Here is a 19,104-nt window from a genome sequence, read left to right on the forward strand (position 1 = left end):
ACTGCTAGCTTAGCTCCTTTTAAAAGGAAAAAAAGTACAAATACAAGTACAAAGTATTGTATTTACATGTTATATTTAGTTTGGTTTAATTGTTCAAAAATAGCAATTGAGACATTATCTTCAGAGTGTGGTTAGCTTTGGAAAACCCAGTAACCCAAAACTGGTTGGCTAGATTGCTGCTATTAAAAAACTAAAAATCTGCAAGCAGGACAAAACTGATCTCTGAGGGGTGGCATGTGAAGTCAATGCCAGTGAGAAAAATTTAATCTCAGCAAGTCCTTTAGCTTTGATGTCTCTAAGCTTTGGTCTGTGGTTAAATCAGTTGCAACCCAAACTGCTCTGGCTTACACATGTTCTTTATTGGGTAAATATATCATTGGGGTATAACCTGAGCCTGGCTGAGCTGATGATGCCAACAACAATGCTTTTGCCTTGGTTGCTAATTGAGTGTACTATTGCCTTCCATTTTTGTGAGTTTGGACTCATATTTAAACCCTGATGCAGGTTCAAACTTAACATTAAGTTGAGAATTGTGCCAATTATTTAAGCAACAGACACCTTGAAACCTGAGCGCCAGGTTTGAGCTTTGCTGAAAATCTCTCTCTATTGAAGAACTACCTCTTGTAATTTGGGTAGTTACTGAGGAACATGGACTACACCTGGCATCGTCTAAATAGTGCTGTCTAAAACAGCTTGGCTGGAAAGCAGATTTCTTTGATGGAAGCTAGTTTTAACTGCTGTTTACAGTCTTTGTACTAAGCAAGGCTAAACAGTTCCCAGAACTACCTCTATACGGGGTGCCAAAAAATGAAACTGAACAATCTTCTTATCTGCATGTAGATTCGAAGACAAACAAGCATATCTCTCTGACTTTTGGAGAGTGGATATAAAATGAATATGTTGCCATGTAGCAGTGATGATGGAATGTACTGAAAGAATGTAAAGGGCACTTGAGACAAAAGAAAATGAAGAAAAGAAGTCTCAGAGTCTTGGTCGGTGAATCAAAGGTCTATAGTTTGTAAAGTTATCAAATGTTTATTAATACTTTTATTAAATTTTTAACAAGTGTATATTTTCTTCTGACAATGCTCTCATCTCATGGTATTACAATCTGTTTAGTAAATGCAGTAAAAACACATACTGACATGTCTATTTAACCTTTAAAAACACTATTAACAGATCCTCTATTGTATATGAGGGTGTATGGCTCATCCCATTATATAAATGACTAGCTGCTATTTTTGCTCCTTTCTAATGTTACAGAACAGAAGTAATTATAAAATGCAAATTGCAGGGTGTGCACTGTCAAGCATGTGAAACACAACAAAGAGATGCTTAGCACCACATTTTTCAACTTGACACTTTCAGCATTGTGGTGAGAAAACAACCCCATATTGTAAAAAGTAGGTGGTATTCAATTATATGAGAAGCCTAGAGCAATGAAACAAAATATATGGTTGATTTTCACACTGACACAAAATAGATGGTTCATTTTCACAAATTAGCCTGATACTAATTAGCACTGGACTGCGGGATGCACAAGCTACACATTACAGTGGATCTTCATCTTTTGAAATCAATATTTGGAAGGAATAAATCAAGCCGTGGTTTGGGTTGGAGCTGTATATTGTTTTTTTTTTTTTTAATATCTCATATCAGTGAGTCTGAATCACAGCTGCCATTATTACTGCTTCCTTCCTGACCTGAGCTGTAGAAAAACAGTCCATAAATTTAGAATGCAACGTTTTATTTCAATGCACGTTAGACTTGATAATTGTTTTATAATACCTTTCTAAATGCATTCATCATTTGAAGTTAATAATGTATCCCAGAGTTTCCTCTTCTGTTAAATGTGTGGGGGATTGACTCAACCTAATTTCTATATGTTATAATAGAGGTTGCACGTCTTTAATGTCCGCATGACTTGCTAATGTACTCAATAGTGCTAACACAAACAAGAGGGCTGTTTAGTTCTGTGTGTTTGCTAAACTGGAGCTCACTTTTCTAACATGGCCAGCGTGGCACCTATCATTTTTTGTTGGAGCTGCCAAAATTGGCTAACATAGCTTTTAATCATGGATGTTGACATAAACATTTTAATTGGGAAGCAGCCAAAACATTTTTAAAAAGCATCCCAGTGTCCTTGGAGTTAAGTTGCACACAATTAAGTGCCAATGCAGCAAGCAATGTGCCCTTTTATGTAGTGAAAAATAAAGTAATGAGGTTGGAGTAGTCATGACTTCTCTGTAACCTCAACAAAGTGGTTTCATTGACTAACCTTAACTGCACTACAGATATCGTATGATATTATGTTGTTGTCACTGGACATTAAAAATGATTTGGTCTATATCAACCTTGAGTTGAGTCATATGGTTGTGCAGAAGATTGAGTCAGTGTTCCTTAAATTCACCAATCAGAACAAAACAGATCAAAACATGAGAGGCAAATAAATAAACATCACTGAACTTTTTTTGACTGTCCAGTTTACACTGGTCACCTCCATTATATACATATGCCTCCACCTCAGAGACAGGCAAAGGAGACCTATCCTGAACCAAAGGCAAGAGGATCCTTCAAACTGCAAACTTCAGTTGCGTAACAAGGTATAGCTAACCTAACCCGTCTTTGAGCAGGTCCTGAGGATTCAGCATTAAGAATAGAAATAGTGCATGACCTGTAGGCTACATCCAAGTAAAAAGTAACTGGACTACATAGATCACCAGCAGAATATGGAGATCTACTTAAACAGAAATTAAACTTCCTTCAAATATCTGACAAAGAAGGTAATTCTTCTGGGTTTCAATGGAAAGCGGTGGTTCTCCATGATGGTCTAATACTGTGTCAAATGTTTTTATTAGCAATAGGCCTTCAAAAACCAAATATTAGTCAAACCTTATTATATTATAGTCCAGTGATTTCATATTTTCTAAATACTGATCAATCATGTATACAATCCCAAGCACATGAGTGACAGTGTGTCAATTATTGCACACTTTCCATGTGCAGAAATCAAAGGGATGTCCACAAAGCAGAGTGCAAAACATATGACAGGTGTGACATCTGTGCATGAAACAAGCACGTGGACGTTTGCCTTCAGGGCTTTCTGGCTTTCATTCTTCCAAAACTTAACCAAGCAGTTTGGGTGCCTAAGCCTGAACCTAATGTAGTGACACTTTCTGGCAACAATCACTGATGGCAAACTTCTCCAATGTGCATGAAATAAGAGTGCATGTAATTCATTGTCAATACAAGGTTTAAAGTAGGGTGGTTAGTTGTAATTTGAATGGAGAAACCTTGAGTATGTTAAAAAAAAAAGTCTGTTCTTCTTTGTCTGTGTGGTGCCTGCTAGGTCTATTCATCACATCTGTCTTCAGTGAGCTCGTTCTGAATAGATGAATAACCTTGTTTGGGGATTAATCTTGTAGTGAAGCGGTGCTGTTGTGGGGCTCACACTCACACTCTCTGTGGATGTCTTATCTTATTGCATATGTTCCAGTATAACCTGCCATACTCACTTATTACATTGTACAAACCTTCTATAAAGGTTCAGGAAACAGGCTATGGATGTATAATTTGTCATTTTATCATTAATTTCTAATTGTACAATATGTTTGTATTGATTTGTCCTGTACACGTGACATCCATTGCACGTCTGTCCGTCCTGGGAGAGGGATCCCTCCTCTGTGGCTCTTCCTGAGGTTTCTTCCACCTTTTTTCCCTGTTAAAGGTTTTTGTGGGCAAGTTTTTCCTCACTGGAACCGAGGGTCTAAGGACAGAGGGTATCACTCCCTGTACAGATTGTAAAGCCCTCTGAGGCAAATGTACTTCGTGACTTTGGGATATACAAATAAAATTTTCAATTGATTTGAAGTCAATACATGATAGATTAAATTTCCTGGTAAAAGCACACTTTAGTTTAGTTTAGATATATTAGGTGAATACTTGTTGAATAAGGTAAAAAAGTAATGAACTATCTATGAGCATATTAATGTGTCATTGCCAGTAGCAGTGTTTAGATTTGGAACACTGATGCTAAAACAATTGCCTGCACCAACCTGAGGAAATACCAATAGTAGTACACACATGACAGTCAGTAAGGATACCAGGGCTACAGATGTGAAACCTGTAATCCTGGTACCTACTTTACATGCACATAATGTACCCCAGGCCATAAAGCTACTGTTGTACATAACGTACACCTGAAGCACTACACATTGTACCCTTGGACTAGAAGGCACAACAGCACCTAACTAATAGCACCTCTAATTGCCAGGGGTTGATTATGTGGATCCTAGATGCACGTAATGTTCCTCAGTCTCATCAGGCCATCTAATGTACCCTGATAGCCTTATTGCCCCTTACATACTTGTAGCGGAAAGGCAGAGCACCGAGCCTGCCAGCCTTGTTACATACAGCATCCTGCAGGTATGAAATACATGGCCCTGCAATAAGGCTGCAAGGGTTACACAATGCAGGCAGCCTTACTGCCAGGATTACATTAGCTCTCACGATACGGCAGTGCAGCAACTACATTACATGTATGCAGCAGCGTACTCGAGTAGATGAAAATCATTATGACTTTTAATTGACACTGTGTTGCTTTTAAATAGTTGGATTATGTTAACTGTTTCATTCAGAAACCTGTCTTGTTTGTTGATGTCATGCCTTGGATTGTATTTGGATTGTAATGCTACATTTTTCTAATCTTTCTTAGCCTCTTCTCTGAATGTATAAATGGTATAACACAGTATGTCTTCCCTTTATGTGAGCGTAAACGCAAATGCTCATTGTAAACATCAAGGTGACATTAAGTGTAAACCTTGTGGTTCCTTCTACCAGGATTCTCATTCACTGATTCCACTTTCATAGCACAGGGATTTCTATTTCTGCTCAACTTTTGATTTCTTATTTTCATTTTAAAGCTTTATGCAAACAATAACACCAACCCATAGGAATGATTTTACTTGTTTCATGTAAAGTAAACCATTCTTTAATTTTGTTATGGCACAGAACTGTACCTGGATCTCCCTACACACTTAATATCACATCACATTTATAACTGCTACACGTCTGTGATGAAATATCAAGATATCATTTATCTATTTATTTTGTAAGCTGATAGTGTATCTGGTATACTGCTTATCATTTCATTGTTAATGTACCTGTTCCAGGGAGATGTTTGCTTGTTCATGGTCACTCGTTGTTACAGAATGCTGTATGTGAGGCATTGTGACTGCAAGTCATGGACACCTTTTAGCAGGTAAACATTACTGTGATAAAGTAACATTAGTAACCCTGGTTGCCATGGCCTTAACAATACAGAAGCATATTAATTTTTCACCACTGTGCTTTCAACCCATTTACTCACAGTCACAGCCCTGTGTGTGTGTGTGTGTGTGTGTGTCTGTGTGTGTGTGTGTGTGCTAAATCTGTATATTTGTGCATTTACACGTGTGTGTTAACATATTTGAGGGTTCTGAGTGCATTCACTTAACTGAATGACAGAACAGGGATGCCTGACTCATCATTATAGGGTCTGGGCTGAGCTAAAACACTGTACAATCAATACAATCAAATGTTAAAAGAAGTGGTTACTGAACTCTTCTAGGACAAGTACTGAATAGCGGAGGACTTGGCTAATGGATGGATGCTGTCTCTGGTCATTTAAAGTATTGGGTATTTGTTTATTTGGTAATTGCGTTCAAAGATTTGAAAGGTACTTTTAACTGGATGTCAGCCTAATCAGTACACAATCCTGACTGTTGGAACTCACAAGGAAGTATTCAATTCAAGAGATTTTAGTGCATATGAATGAGTAAGATATTGTTGGTGCAGTACACTGGTTCACAACATACTACATAATACAAATTGTATAAATACATATACATTTGTATCTCAATATGCAGTTTCTTCATAATTTTTGATTAACTAAAAAAACTGTAAGAAAAAAACTACTTTGTTTAGACTAAAAAATATTATCCAAAAAGTTATTTTCACTTAAAGTTTTAGAAAAACATAATGTGAATTTTCTTTATTTACAATGTACATATTTTTCATGTGTTCTTTTCTGTCTCTACTAAAGAAACTTAATCCACCTTCCTCCATGATAAATAAATTTTTTTGGCATAATACCATCTGTTCAGTCCATAGCTTCAGGGCTTCTCCCTATTCACTTGTTGTGATAACAATAGTGATTAAAAAAACTAACCTTCTATTAGTCACATTTGTCCTGTCTTATGTATCAGCTAGTGATAGCTGCCATGCAAATGGACATCCCATGCTGTCAGGTTTTTTTTTGTACATATTAGCTTTGAGCTAATTGGCTGCTACAGTAAATCTCTCGAGTTACTCCAGAAAGCAGTTAGCCATTAACCAGAGTGCTGCAGCATGTAATACTCAATTGCTTTAGCTTCTATCTAACTGCTGCGTATAGAATAATTCATTACTGCTAAGTCATACAAACTATCCAAATAAATATCCTGTATCAAATAAATTCAAATAAACACACATTTGTTATTATTATTATTATTATTGTTATTGCTGTTGTGTATGTAATCTATTTTTTTTACAGTCAATTGTATGCAGTAAACTGCTGCATGTAGTCTAAAATAGAACCGTTGGAATGTGGACAGGAGTTTGGATATGATTTACAGCTGCATTAAGATGATATAAGCTTTTAACAGTATAATCATATTTTATGTAGTATCCTACAAGTTAGTAAATGGCTCCAGGTTTTTAACAGGACTCATTTAAACTAAGCAGTACTAAAGGCTGATGCCTCGGGTACATATATTTATAGTGAAACTTGTATGTATGGACAGCTGGTTTCAGTATTTCTCCAAAGGTGCAGGCCATTATATCAGCAGCTATTCAGTGTCAGTGTTTGCTGGAAAGCTCCAGTCAAACAGTGATCCAGAGAGGTTAAGTACGGGCTCAGAGCCACAGATATGAACAGTGAGAATAGTTACAGTATAAGCAGGATGGCAGTTTGCAGAGTGGAGATGGACAGCAGAAGTGGGGAGGATTGTGTTAGTGGATGTGGGTCATGCAGCAGAGCAAACCTCCTCTATACATGTGCCTGTGATGCAACTGTGTATTACTGCCAGAACTCCAGGTTTTTATTAAACTGCTCTTAGTGATTCCAATTCCTCAGGAGTGTCATGTGAAAAAAAAAAAAAGTAAATAAAAAAATAAAAAACTTCAGTAGTTTTGGGAAGTTTTAGATCATGTTAAATTGCAATAGAAAAAAAAGGTTTCTGGAGTTTTTCTTGAGGTCATTTGAGATGGTGGTTAAAGTCTAGCTTGGATCCATGGTGACAGCAGAATTCCTCACGTTTCTTATCTCGTTGTCGCCATTGGGCCTAAGTGAATAAATGCAAAAAAACCAACCCTTATCTTACTGCACATGATATAGCACTGTCATTATAGTGTGAGTTTCCGCAATTTGCAAACAAATCATTTAAATAAATTATATCTTAGAAATGATAAATATAAATATATGTAGCATATATTTTGTTTCATTTTGTTAGCATTTATAGATTTCTGTGTCTGTGCCAAAGATTGCCTTTCACAGCACGTGATTATGGAAAGAAGTCCTGCTATCATTGTTTTAAATAACACAAGCAGTGATGGATGTCAGAGGTATTTCTTACCTTTTCAAGTTGTGCATTCTGTTTGGACTTGTAGAGGAACTCTCCCACGGCCACAAACACAGAGAGGACGAGTCCGGCAGCCAGGACGATGAATATCCCTCCGATGTTCTGCACCCCGAGTGCGCTGGCCTCCTTACTCTCCTCCTCCGGACAGCCGTTTCCTCTCCACCATTTCTCCTTCATCATGTGCAGCTTCCCTTCCTCTTGAAGCTGCAGGATGGCAATAGTGATCTTATCTCTGTACGGAGAGCCTGAAGGACCAAAGGACATGAGGTCAGCGTGATGCAACCCACACAACTGAAAGACTGAAACCTTTCATTTATCGAAGAAGACACAAAAAACACCTTTTAATGAATGTTGTGTCGTCGTTGAGTATTTTTGCATCAGCCCATATAAAAACTTCAGAACTGTGTGAGCTGTGAAGATGCTTTTGATCCAGTCTTTTTCTGATAGCACATGATTTGAGTTTGGATGAATCAGTCTTAATTATTGAGCAGAATAGGAGACATGTTCACCTTGGTTCAGTCAAGATAGTGACTCATAAATCAGAACACTTGTTAGATAGAAGCACTTATTGTAAGATGAGGAATATGGCTATCAAATTAAATTACCTAAAAAAGAAATAATATTTAAATGTAGTAGCTCTGTAAATGAAAAAAAAAACAAAAAACAACTGGAAAATATTAAATGAAATAATGAGTAAGAATTCATGTAATTCCCAAAAGTATGCAACATGTGCAGGACAGCTAACCAGCAGACCATATGATGTAGCTAATTACTTTACCAAACTATTAAGATATTGGATGCAATTAAATGATGTCAATTCAACATACAACACGCTCTATGATTGGATAGGGTTAATAAAGACACAGTTGAGGAGATGTTGCTCTGTCTTTCAGATGACTCGTCTCCTGGTATAGATAACCTGGAGGGGAAGATTTTTAAAACTGCAGGTCGGCTGCTGCCCAAATCAATATGTCATATTTTTAATACATGCATACTCAGTGGGGCCACTCTGGAGTTATGGAAAGACTCTGAATACCTTTACCCAAATATAGAACATTTTACCGCCTCCAACTGGTTAGTATTCTCCCTGAGCTGAGTTAGATATGAATAGAAATGGACTACGTACAAAGGCACAGTATGCTTATAGAACAGGGCACTCTACTGCTTTCACTTGAGTGAAGAGTTACCTCTCTGGTAGAACACAGATGGTGTTACACTGTTAATTTTTTTAATTTTAATTTTAATTTTGCCTGGGTCCACTTTTATTTTCGATTTCTATAAATGACTGTTGTGAGTAGTGCTCGTTAAAAATGTGCCTGGAACAGGCCAATTGCTTGAAGCTTTCGCAAGAACGGCTAATCGAAACAACTTCACTTGCTGCACTTCCCTGGACCTGAGCAATACACCTGCCATGACATATAATTGGAACAATGTAACATCTCTGTCCTTTAATGCACTGTAGCGAGTCAGTGGAGAGTGAGCTCTAACCAGGAATCCTCTCTCAGTACACTACACAGTGTGATAGTAATACACAACAAATATATATGACCTGTAGATCACAAGAGCTCACATTGATGTCATCACTCACCAGCAATACACCGGCCAGACAAACAGATTTATTCTCTTCTAGTGCATTTTAGTTTTGATTTACCACATGTTAAAATGCAGATGTAGTTATGTATGCTGATGACTGTGTTTTGTTCTGTGCTTCACCGACATTAGTGGAGCTGAGGAAGAATCTGCATGTTGAGTTGCATATCATTACTAATTGTGTGAGAATAAACAATTTAGTGGTAAAGGGTCAAAATAAATGTACTCTATTTTGGTAGTAGGAATGTTTGAATGAACCTTGAGCAGGCCACTAAAACTAAATTACTGGGTGTTAAATTCGATAATTCTCCTAGTCTGATCAGATTGATCACATTATTCCTATGATGAGAAAGGGCATTGTTATTTTAGGGTTATGTTCCATCTTCTGCATCTGTTATTCATGCAAAATATTTGGACATTTGTAAGAATAGACCTAGAGTCTTTTGTGAAAACTATTGTGTTGTTTTTGTTGTTGTTGTTTTTGTGCATTTGTGATGATATTGTTGTTGTTATTATTCTTAAAACATTCTTATAGCAACACCAATTAGTGTATTAGTATATCCAATGTTTTGATGGTTTCATGTATGTTATTCTTTTCTTATGAGTAGTTAAAGCCTCTCTGAAAGCGTTCATTTAAACAACTGGTCTGCTTTGCTGTTAAAAGCCTCTTCCATTTCAGTGAGTGTTCAGTCCATCGTGGTCTACATTTCAGTATATTTCATTGCACATGTTTAACATCATACAATATTCATGCTAATGTCTAGCATTACCATTTCATTGTCCCCACAGGCCCAAAGACACTAACTAATAAACACAAAATACATCTATGGAGGATCATATTTCCACTCATTCCACCTGTACAGCTGTCTAATTAAAACCTGTTGCCATGGTTAATCTGTGCTAATGTTCTCACTCTGAGTGGTTACCTTGGCGTAATAAGTTAATGTCCCTAAAGCGAGCCTTGAAATGTTCCCTCCTCCCAATGTGTGTCTGCAGAGTGCACAATGAATCCCTCCTGTCTTTTGTTTTCCAAGCAGCCCCTGCGCCTCCTCCTCCTCCTCCCTTTCTCCACTCAGGTAAAAACACTTGAGTACTTTCCCCAGCTCTGCTGATAGAAAGCAGTCACATGTTCAGATCCTTGATTAAACCTAAATGGTGAAGCCTTTGAAAGAAGAAGAAAAAAAAAAAATCTGCCCAACTCCCACTCCCCAACCCTCCCTGTGGTACAATCTACACACCGCAATCAGGATGTTAATGCAGCTTGAATTATTTAAAAAAATAATAACACCTATTATTACAAACACTTAGAATGAAGTCTCCCTGGAGCACAAGGAAGGAAAAACATGTTTAGATTAAAAAACATTATCAATTGGCTAGCTCTGTGATCAGTAGTTAGTATGCAGAGCTGGTTTAGCAGCAGTATTATGTAGTAGACCCAAAAGACCCTAAACAGTGACAATGATCAGCGCTGGAGCTTTGAGCTGCAGCCCTCATCCTCGTGGCAGTGTGGCTGCTAACACTCTTTAACATCTCTTCTGTCCTTCATCTCTACCCAAGGGCTTCTGGTATCCGACTCTTTATTCCAGAGCAAGCCGGCCAGCGTGTTTCAAAAGCATCTATCACCATGGTGATGGCGAATCTGAATTGCACTCCGGCCCTAGTTATTCATTGCCATTTACAGTACATACCTTCCCTTCAGCTCCAGCAGTGGAACAACAAGCCAACGTGTGTCAGATAAATCACTGGCTACAACAAAGAAACAGGCAGCCTTGAAATTGGGCCAGCTTTGCCCCGATCAAAACAAATGGAAAGACCTCCGCTGTGATATCATGGACTAGATGAACGTGAGCACTGTGTCATACAGTCGAGACCTGTGCTGCACTGCACCAGCTGTGTTTTCGGCATTCACACGAGCATAAAATTGTTGGACAATCTGATGCCTTCTGATCCACTGAGTTGAAAAGAGAGCAACATGGTTTCCTTCGTAAATGGGTTTTATATTAGAGCTGTAAAATCTACTGCACACCATCAGATCCTCCACCATGTTCATACAGAAAACCAGATGGCATTATGAGGCTGGTCTCAGCTGTGATACTTAAAGGCTCCACAGGCCTCTACACTCACTTACAAATAACTGTGAAATTGATATGCTTGTCTAGGTCAGTGTCGTATGAAAATGATGTTGGTTCAATAAATCAATGCCCATCCCTTTCCTTATTCTTCTGCTCAGACTCTGATACATGCCTCCATTACATCCACACTCCATTACTGCAACAGCATTCTTTGTGCTGCTTCATCCAAAGTCCTTTCATAAACTCCCTCCTATCTCACAGGCCTCACCTGCCCTCACCCATCCAGGACCAAAACACCACATCTGAGAGGGCAGGGCCATCTCCATTGCTGGAACTCTCTCCCCAAGCACATCCGGGCTTGATCTGTGATCCGTCTGTTCAAGAGGTTACTTTTTTAATGTCTCATTCTATGTTATGCCTGTGTGTTTGAGTGCTCTTTTAGTTCACTAGGATAGTTTTGATTCATCTTCCAAAGCATTTGTAAAAAAGCTGTCTATGAATATGAATTATGCACAGAAAATATTTCTATTATTACATCATTTCACTTTGCCATCATCATTTCATCATTTTAGTTTGTGTATATATTTTTAAACACCATGTTGGATCTATCTCTTGATTTGTGGTCTTCTTGACCCATGATGTACAGGCCTGTGCCTGAAAATGTAGATTACTGATTCTAATGACATTACTTTGCAATGAAATATATTTTGTCGTATTTCCTGGTATTATTAATGTATTAAAATTGATCTAATCATAAAGGGGATACTGTCACGGGTACATGAGTTCCTCTTTTCATTGTTGTGCTTCTAGATGTTTTGTAATGATTCTAGAGGTTCCATATATATATGTGTGTGTGTGTGTGTGTGTGTGTGTGTGTGTGTCCTTGTTGTCATGATAGATCTTCTTTCATATCAATAATAACTCTGATTCACATCATCAGATGTGATCTCAGAAGGAAAAAGGAACTGAATTAGGACACTCAGCTAATGTGTGGATATAATGTGTGGATATAAATATGTTGCTGCACACTGATGTTAATAAACAAGGTGAGTTTTCTGGAAGTGACTTTAAATAAAACCCACAGGGACTGGAAATATAGTGATCTTTTTTTTCTTCCTGTGTCTGGTTGGCTGAGAGATGGAGGAATGTGTTATCACTGTCACTGCTAAAGAGAATATGTTAATTTGTTAGCTGAAACGAGGCCTCTGCATGTGTGCCCATAAAAGAGGCGCTTAATCTTCCAATTCAGGGAAGAGTGGAGAGCGAAATGATACACCAAATCCAGAAAAAGACACATAGATGTGATCTGCCAGATCAAAGGAGAGTAATAGCACAAAGATCCCTAATGCATTGTCTCTCAATGAGGAAAAAAAGACTAGAAATTCAAATGTGCTGCAATGCCTGAGACTGTGAACGCGTATTTTTATCCCACCAAGAGCAATTCTGCTCTCCTTTAATACATCGGGAGATTTGTTTTGCATGTTAAGACAAGGAACAAACACAAAGAACAGAAAATAAATACGTGTAAGTATTTAAAATGATTTCATTCTGGGGATTTTGATGAATTGGAAAGCATTCTAGATTCTGTGTTCTGAATATATTTGGCAACTGTTTGTGATTTGGGTTTCTTTGTAACACCGAGTTCATCCTTTCTTTAAAGGATGAAGCTAAGGCACTGTTTATGCCTGGCATCAGAATGCATTTCAAGTGACTGTGATCAGCTCTCACTTCCCTGATCAATTATATGCAAGTAAACATGTACTGTTTACTGATTTAATGATTTCAGTTTCCTATTTGCATTCACTTGCAGTGACTCATCCAGTTTGTTTTGTAGTGACTCTTCACCTCATATGAAAATCAGACAGATGAAGATGAACTCTGTCCGCAGTCATCCATTTTGCCTGTTGTTGGGCAAGTACTCGCACGTTTGTCCAAATACCATGATGTGAGCAATATGTTCTAAAGCAGACATGCCAAACTCAATTCGGCCTGCGAGATGATTTCATACATCTATTATTAATTGCCCGGCACAGTAAATTGCACTCCCACCGTGCATACTACAAATCCCACAATGCACTGCAGCAGCTGCCATACAGGTCAAGATACTGTCATTGGTCAAGACCTGTACACCACCCTTACCCCTGCTGCTTCGGTTGTTTACTGACACACTGATCAGCGGATGAACACACAGCGGCATTAAAGCCCCCCAGAAAACGGCCAAACGGCGGCCCGTGACATAGTCCCAGTCTTCAGTCATAGCCCACTGGGTGATTTGAGTTTGACACCCCTGTTCTAATGCATGTTGGTATACACGATGTGGTTATTGTAAGGCAAACATGAACACAGACCAGTTCAGTTTCTCAAGTACTTTCAAAAAAAGTGTATTATTTGAGAAAGCTTTAGGCCTACACAAATATCACTAAAATTAAATCTGCACCTTTTCATGTTTCTTAAACTTGTTCTTATATGTCTCTGGATCATTTCAGCACATGAATTAATATCAGTTTTTGTAATATAAATGAGGAATTACCACCTTCAAATTAATAACTCTTGTACATATTTTATGCACCCGGTATTGCATGTGGAACTTCTTTTTATTATTTCATATACAGGACTCCATGTGAAGGTCATCTTCCAGAACTAAGTGATTTCAGACCATCAGTGTCTTATCTTCATTAGGGGGGACATACACCTTTTGCTCATGGTGTGACTACACTACCCATAAAATAGTATTTATATTTAAACCTTTCAGTTCCCTCCTCTTTCTGCCATCAGTCACTGGACCTCTTGTCCCCTTAAATAAATGTGATACTGTATCAGTTTGGAAACTATGGGAAGAAGGTCCTTCCAAAGAATTGATTTCCCTGCAGCATTTTCATTCGAGCTCTGTGCGAGCTCTCTGTCTAATATCCTTGCTCCGTCACACACACCCCACAGTGTGCTCGGGTGGTGATGAAAGTAGCAGGGAGTTAACGGTTGGGGGTTGGGTTGGGTGAGTCGCTGCAGGTTATGCCATTGGAGATTTTCTATCTCATGCATTCGGGACCCTTTCTGTTTATGAGGCGAAGCCACACAGACCCGGCGGGCAGCAGCAGAGACGACACGAAGGACAGCAGCCTGCTGACAAGCAGCACAGACACTTCCCCCTTTCCCTGTTTGATTAATGCAGCCTAATGAACCTAAATGAAGATTGATAGTCATCAGGGAGAGACACAGAGAGTGGAAGGATGAGGAATAATGCAGAGCCTCCTGAGACTACAGTGTGGGACAGGGGGAGACGGTGGCTGGACAAGCTGCCTGTACAAAATTGGCAAATAAAACCAGTGATGGTAGGACAGGCGGTGACTGCCTTTAATGATTTGAATACACACACTGTCAAAAACACATAAACACAGCAAATGACAAGATATAAAACTAATAATAAAGGGAGGATCCTTGTCATGCTAAGAATACATTTTGAATACATCGCCTCAGCTTTGAGCATCTGTTTCAGTAAAAACGGTCAAAAACAAAACAAACCCAAGGAGAGAAAAAGAAGAAAACTAATCTTAACATCACACCGTGAGACTGTGTGGACGCCACAGATTCTCCTCCCTGCTTCTCAGCAGAAAGCCACAGTAGGGTCGCCAGGACAGATGCAAGAGATTGAAATTTCCATAATGAAAAGGGCATATATCTTCAAGTGAACTATTTTGTATTCGTTCAGTCAGGGAGTTTCATACAACTTTCTCATTTACACACCGCAACAAGGAAAATCTGACCAGAAAGAAACCCTGCAGTCAGATTTTGACACAGAAATTGTCAAAGTCATGAGTAATACATACTAATATAAGATATAGATATATATATATAGATATATATATATAATTGCAAAAATTTCTGTAATTAATCGCAATTAATCGCGATTAATTTATCAATACATTTATCAATAAAATAATTGCATTTTTCTGAGACTGAAGCTTATAATGAATATTTATTTATGTAAAATGATTAAATTAATGTAGAATAAACACAGAGAAGGTATATTTAAATTCATTCATTTTATTGGCTTAAGGTGCACATATGCACAGTGCAAATAGAAAAAAGCCAGAATGAGGAAATATACTGACGAGTGCCACACTCCTGTAGTGTAGACTGTTCCCCCTAAAAGTCTGTCCTTATCCATTTTTCCGCCATAGACTCTCCTTTAGTTAGGATAGATGTTTGACCGCGCATGTGACCAAAGGTTATGGGTCAGCCGCCACCGGAAGTAAACAAAACCACGTTAATTGTGTTAATTTTTTAAACGTGTTAATTGTTTAAAATTAATCGCCAAAATTAACTAGTTAATTTTGACAGCACTTAGACTGACAGATTGAGCATCATCACAAAGTCAACCATCAGCATATTTTTGCATCTGTTGCATTTGTAGCAGTGATTGATTTACTGTGCATAGACTTTTTGAACACTGACGCAGTGGTCATTATGAACTAAGCTAAACATTGTTAAAACTCACCCAAATTCAGCTGAATGTTAAATTGAGTAACTGAATTTTTCAAAGATACCTTAAAGAATTTAGACATTGAATATCTTGGCTGGAGTCTTGGCTGGTTTGATATATACCTCACAATGGTCTCATTTACAGCTGTGTGGGTAGTAACTTCCTATCATATTAATGCAGGTTTACAGTGCGGTCATTATAACCTGACGCATACATCTCACTGTCAGTCTGCTGGTCATGGCCATGCCATCACTGTTTGCTACCACAGCAACATGGAAGAACCTCTGACTGAAATAGCTCCAAAAAAAGTTGAAAGAAGCTAATCCAAAGTGTAGCGTATGTAACTGTCAGACAGTGTGAAATAAGATGATTTTAACGAACCTCCTAGCAACTGGAAATTGAAGGAAAAACTGAAAAAGTTTTCTGGGGTCATTATTAATTAGAGCTCAGTGGCTGGTGAAAGAATTACATCAGACATGCTACAGTTGTGCTGTGGCAGTAGTCGTATTATACTGTGTGCAATCATAGAACTTGTTCAGGTTCCAAAACTTTCTCAATGAAGTTTCACTTTTGTGGTAAAATTGTACATTGATTGTATTTTGATTGTCTTCTGTGGTCCATCAGAGCAGAGGGTTTTTGAGACCAGGAGCTAAGTTTAGACCCTTATTCTACCAGCTGAATTGCAGGTAAATGGTAAACAGACTGCACAACGTTGAGCTTTTATCCAAAGCCATTTACAATTTGCGTCACATTGACCCTTTCACACACCAGTTACTAAAGGCATTGACCCACTCATTAGGAGCAGCTGGTTCTTAGAGTTTTGCTCAAGGATACTTCAGCATGTGACATATGACAAATGACACACTTGGACCACAAATCTATACAGTTATCTCAAACAGAACTAAAAACCATAGCGAAGAACAACCAATAATGAACTGGAGTAGTAACTTCTTGAGACACAGATTCATTTTTCTCTGCAACAGCCCCTTACATGGTTAACCCTCTAAGCACTGCAGTGCACCCATTCTATATTAAATGTATTTCTAGTGTATCAAAACACAGAAAATGAAGTCCTGAGCTTTGTATTGTAGATATCTAGAGTTGTCATCAGAAATATATATCATTACATTGATAGCTATGATTTTATTTTATGTGGGTTTGCACCCGATTTCCACTGAAAATACCTCTGCCAACAAAGCATCCTTAAAAGATTCTAAACCAGGTCATTCCTGTACAGGACGACTGACCTGGTCACATTGTCTTTTACAAATATAAATTGATTGATTGATTGATTTTTTTCTCATGTAGCTGTTCTGTTTTTTGTTCTTTAAAAGGAATTATCTATTAACAGTTTTAGTGCGGTGTGTTTTTTTCATTCTGATGTTTCCTTTAAGTGTTGACTCAAACTCAGTTTGAGCTACAAATTCCACATTTTGAGGTCAAGCTGTTTGTTGACTGAGGACAAAAAAATGTGAGCAATGGTTCACAGCAAACTGCAGCAACATTGCAGAATTCTTCTGAGGTCTAGAGGGTTAAATGTTGTCCTGAGAATCAACAATATTATATGCCAGTGGAGGTTTCATGTAGTCACTACACCATTAGCAATGACTAACAGCTTGGAGGTGAACGAAGTCTGTCCATTACTGAGCTCTGGGAGCTGCCAAGGGGCCGAGCACTGAGTGCTGTGGCTCTATCAGGGCCCAAGTACTAATTCAGGCCGACACCTACTCTCCGTTCAAGTCAATGAGATATATGCTAAATGGCCCGGCTACATGGGAATACAGACTGCATATGGTAAAGGGTACTAAAAGGGTAGGATTAGCAATTTAAATACCTTGTTCTGACTGCATGTGAATGGGCCACCAGGGAGTAATGATGCTAACACCCCGCCTTTCTTCAGCACGGACAATCTGTGTGGCGCACAAGCTGCCACAGGCGAACTCTCTTTCCCTTCTTTCCCTCCACCCTCTTAAGCATCCTTTCGCACACATACACATACATGTATAATATGAATAAGTGCATTTATTGTTATGTATGCAGTTAGGGTCAAAATATATGCAGTTTTTCATACAGTCACCTAGGCATGCATGCAGACACACAAGCAAACAGGTAAATGCATTCACACACACCCACATACTGTAGCAAACCTTCAAAAGAAGGACATCAGTCAGGAAATGCAATCACCCAAAGCAAATATAGCCTACCTCCACTGTTTTCACACACAGCAAAACAGTCACTCAAATTACTTTCTGTGGCTGACCAGCAGAGCATACACAAACAGCAGCAAACGACCTTGGCAACACTCACAGTCCCAGAGGACATTTCCCTGATTTGTCAGGAGGATACAGCTACTGGCTATCATCTATCCTGTACACAGGGAGATTTCTGAAGGTGGATGCTGATGATTTTAGGACTGGAGATACTTTCTCTAAATGGAAGCATTTTCATGTCAAAATATCAGTGTTACCTTTTTTAATTCTATTAGTGATCTAATTGGTGATTGACTTTCCAAAAATAACAAACACGTCAGGGTGAAATTCTTGGACAAGCAGAATATTTACATTTGAGTCAACAATGCAGCCATCAAAACAACGTATATTTCAACAAATATTTCTCTCAGTGTACCTTCAGTAAAGAGCTATCACACACACACACACACACACACACACACACACACACAATGTTTAACAAACAGGTACGGTCATATTGTATTACTAAAAACAAAACCTATGCAAAGACCCCAACCAACAATCCTACTAAGACTTATCGTTTGTGTGTGTGTGTGTGTGTGTGTGTGTGTAACATCTTCCTTCTTTACAATGAACACACACATTGGCATGCCCCCACAAACACTCACTAAAGCACCACATGTGAATTAATCCACTGCTGAAAATAGTCCCCAACAAATGCAACAACAACGTTTGCTAAAAACTACAGTGACCAGATTTTTTTTTTTATTACTGAGCCATTTTAAAATATTTAATTATATTTGTCAGTGTATGTATAAGTGTTGTGAGATGGATGAACACATTGTTGGTTTTCGCCTTTGCAAGGGATTTGTTAAATTTTTATTATTTTTTTTCAAGATTATTTTTTGGCCTTTTTATTTTGATAGAGACAGCTGAAGAGTGACAGGAATGTGTGGAGAGAGAGATGGGGAATGACGTGCGGGAAAGAGCCTGGGCTTCCGCAGCAAGGACTGAGCCTTCGCACATGGGGCGGCTGCTCTACCAACTGAGCTAAACACCACCCTGGGATTTGTTCACATTGAATATGAAATATGATTTATTTTTTAAATGGTTGG

The 19,104-nt window shown here is 38.4% G+C and overlaps 1 protein-coding gene across 4 annotated transcripts in view; it reads right to left on the reverse strand.

Moving 5' to 3' along the window:
* Positions 1–19,104, reverse strand: part of grik2 (glutamate receptor, ionotropic, kainate 2) — a 260,242-nt gene that overhangs the window by 12,068 nt on the left and 229,070 nt on the right. For 3 of the 4 annotated variants that reach the window (XM_027286830.1, XM_027286828.1, XM_027286829.1), the window contains 2 exons: positions 7,653–7,903; positions 7,334–7,361 (listed from right to left, as the gene is read on the reverse strand). In XM_027286830.1, coding sequence (XP_027142631.1) covers positions 7,334–7,361; positions 7,653–7,903 — 279 coding nt within the window. The remainder of the gene's footprint in view (positions 1–7,333; positions 7,362–7,652; positions 7,904–19,104) is intronic. The other variant, XM_027286831.1, reaches the window with a different exon arrangement.

The sequence above is a fragment of the Larimichthys crocea genome, chromosome XIII, assembly GCF_000972845.2.
Source record: "Larimichthys crocea isolate SSNF chromosome XIII, L_crocea_2.0, whole genome shotgun sequence".
NCBI lineage: Eukaryota > Metazoa > Chordata > Actinopteri > Sciaenidae > Larimichthys > Larimichthys crocea.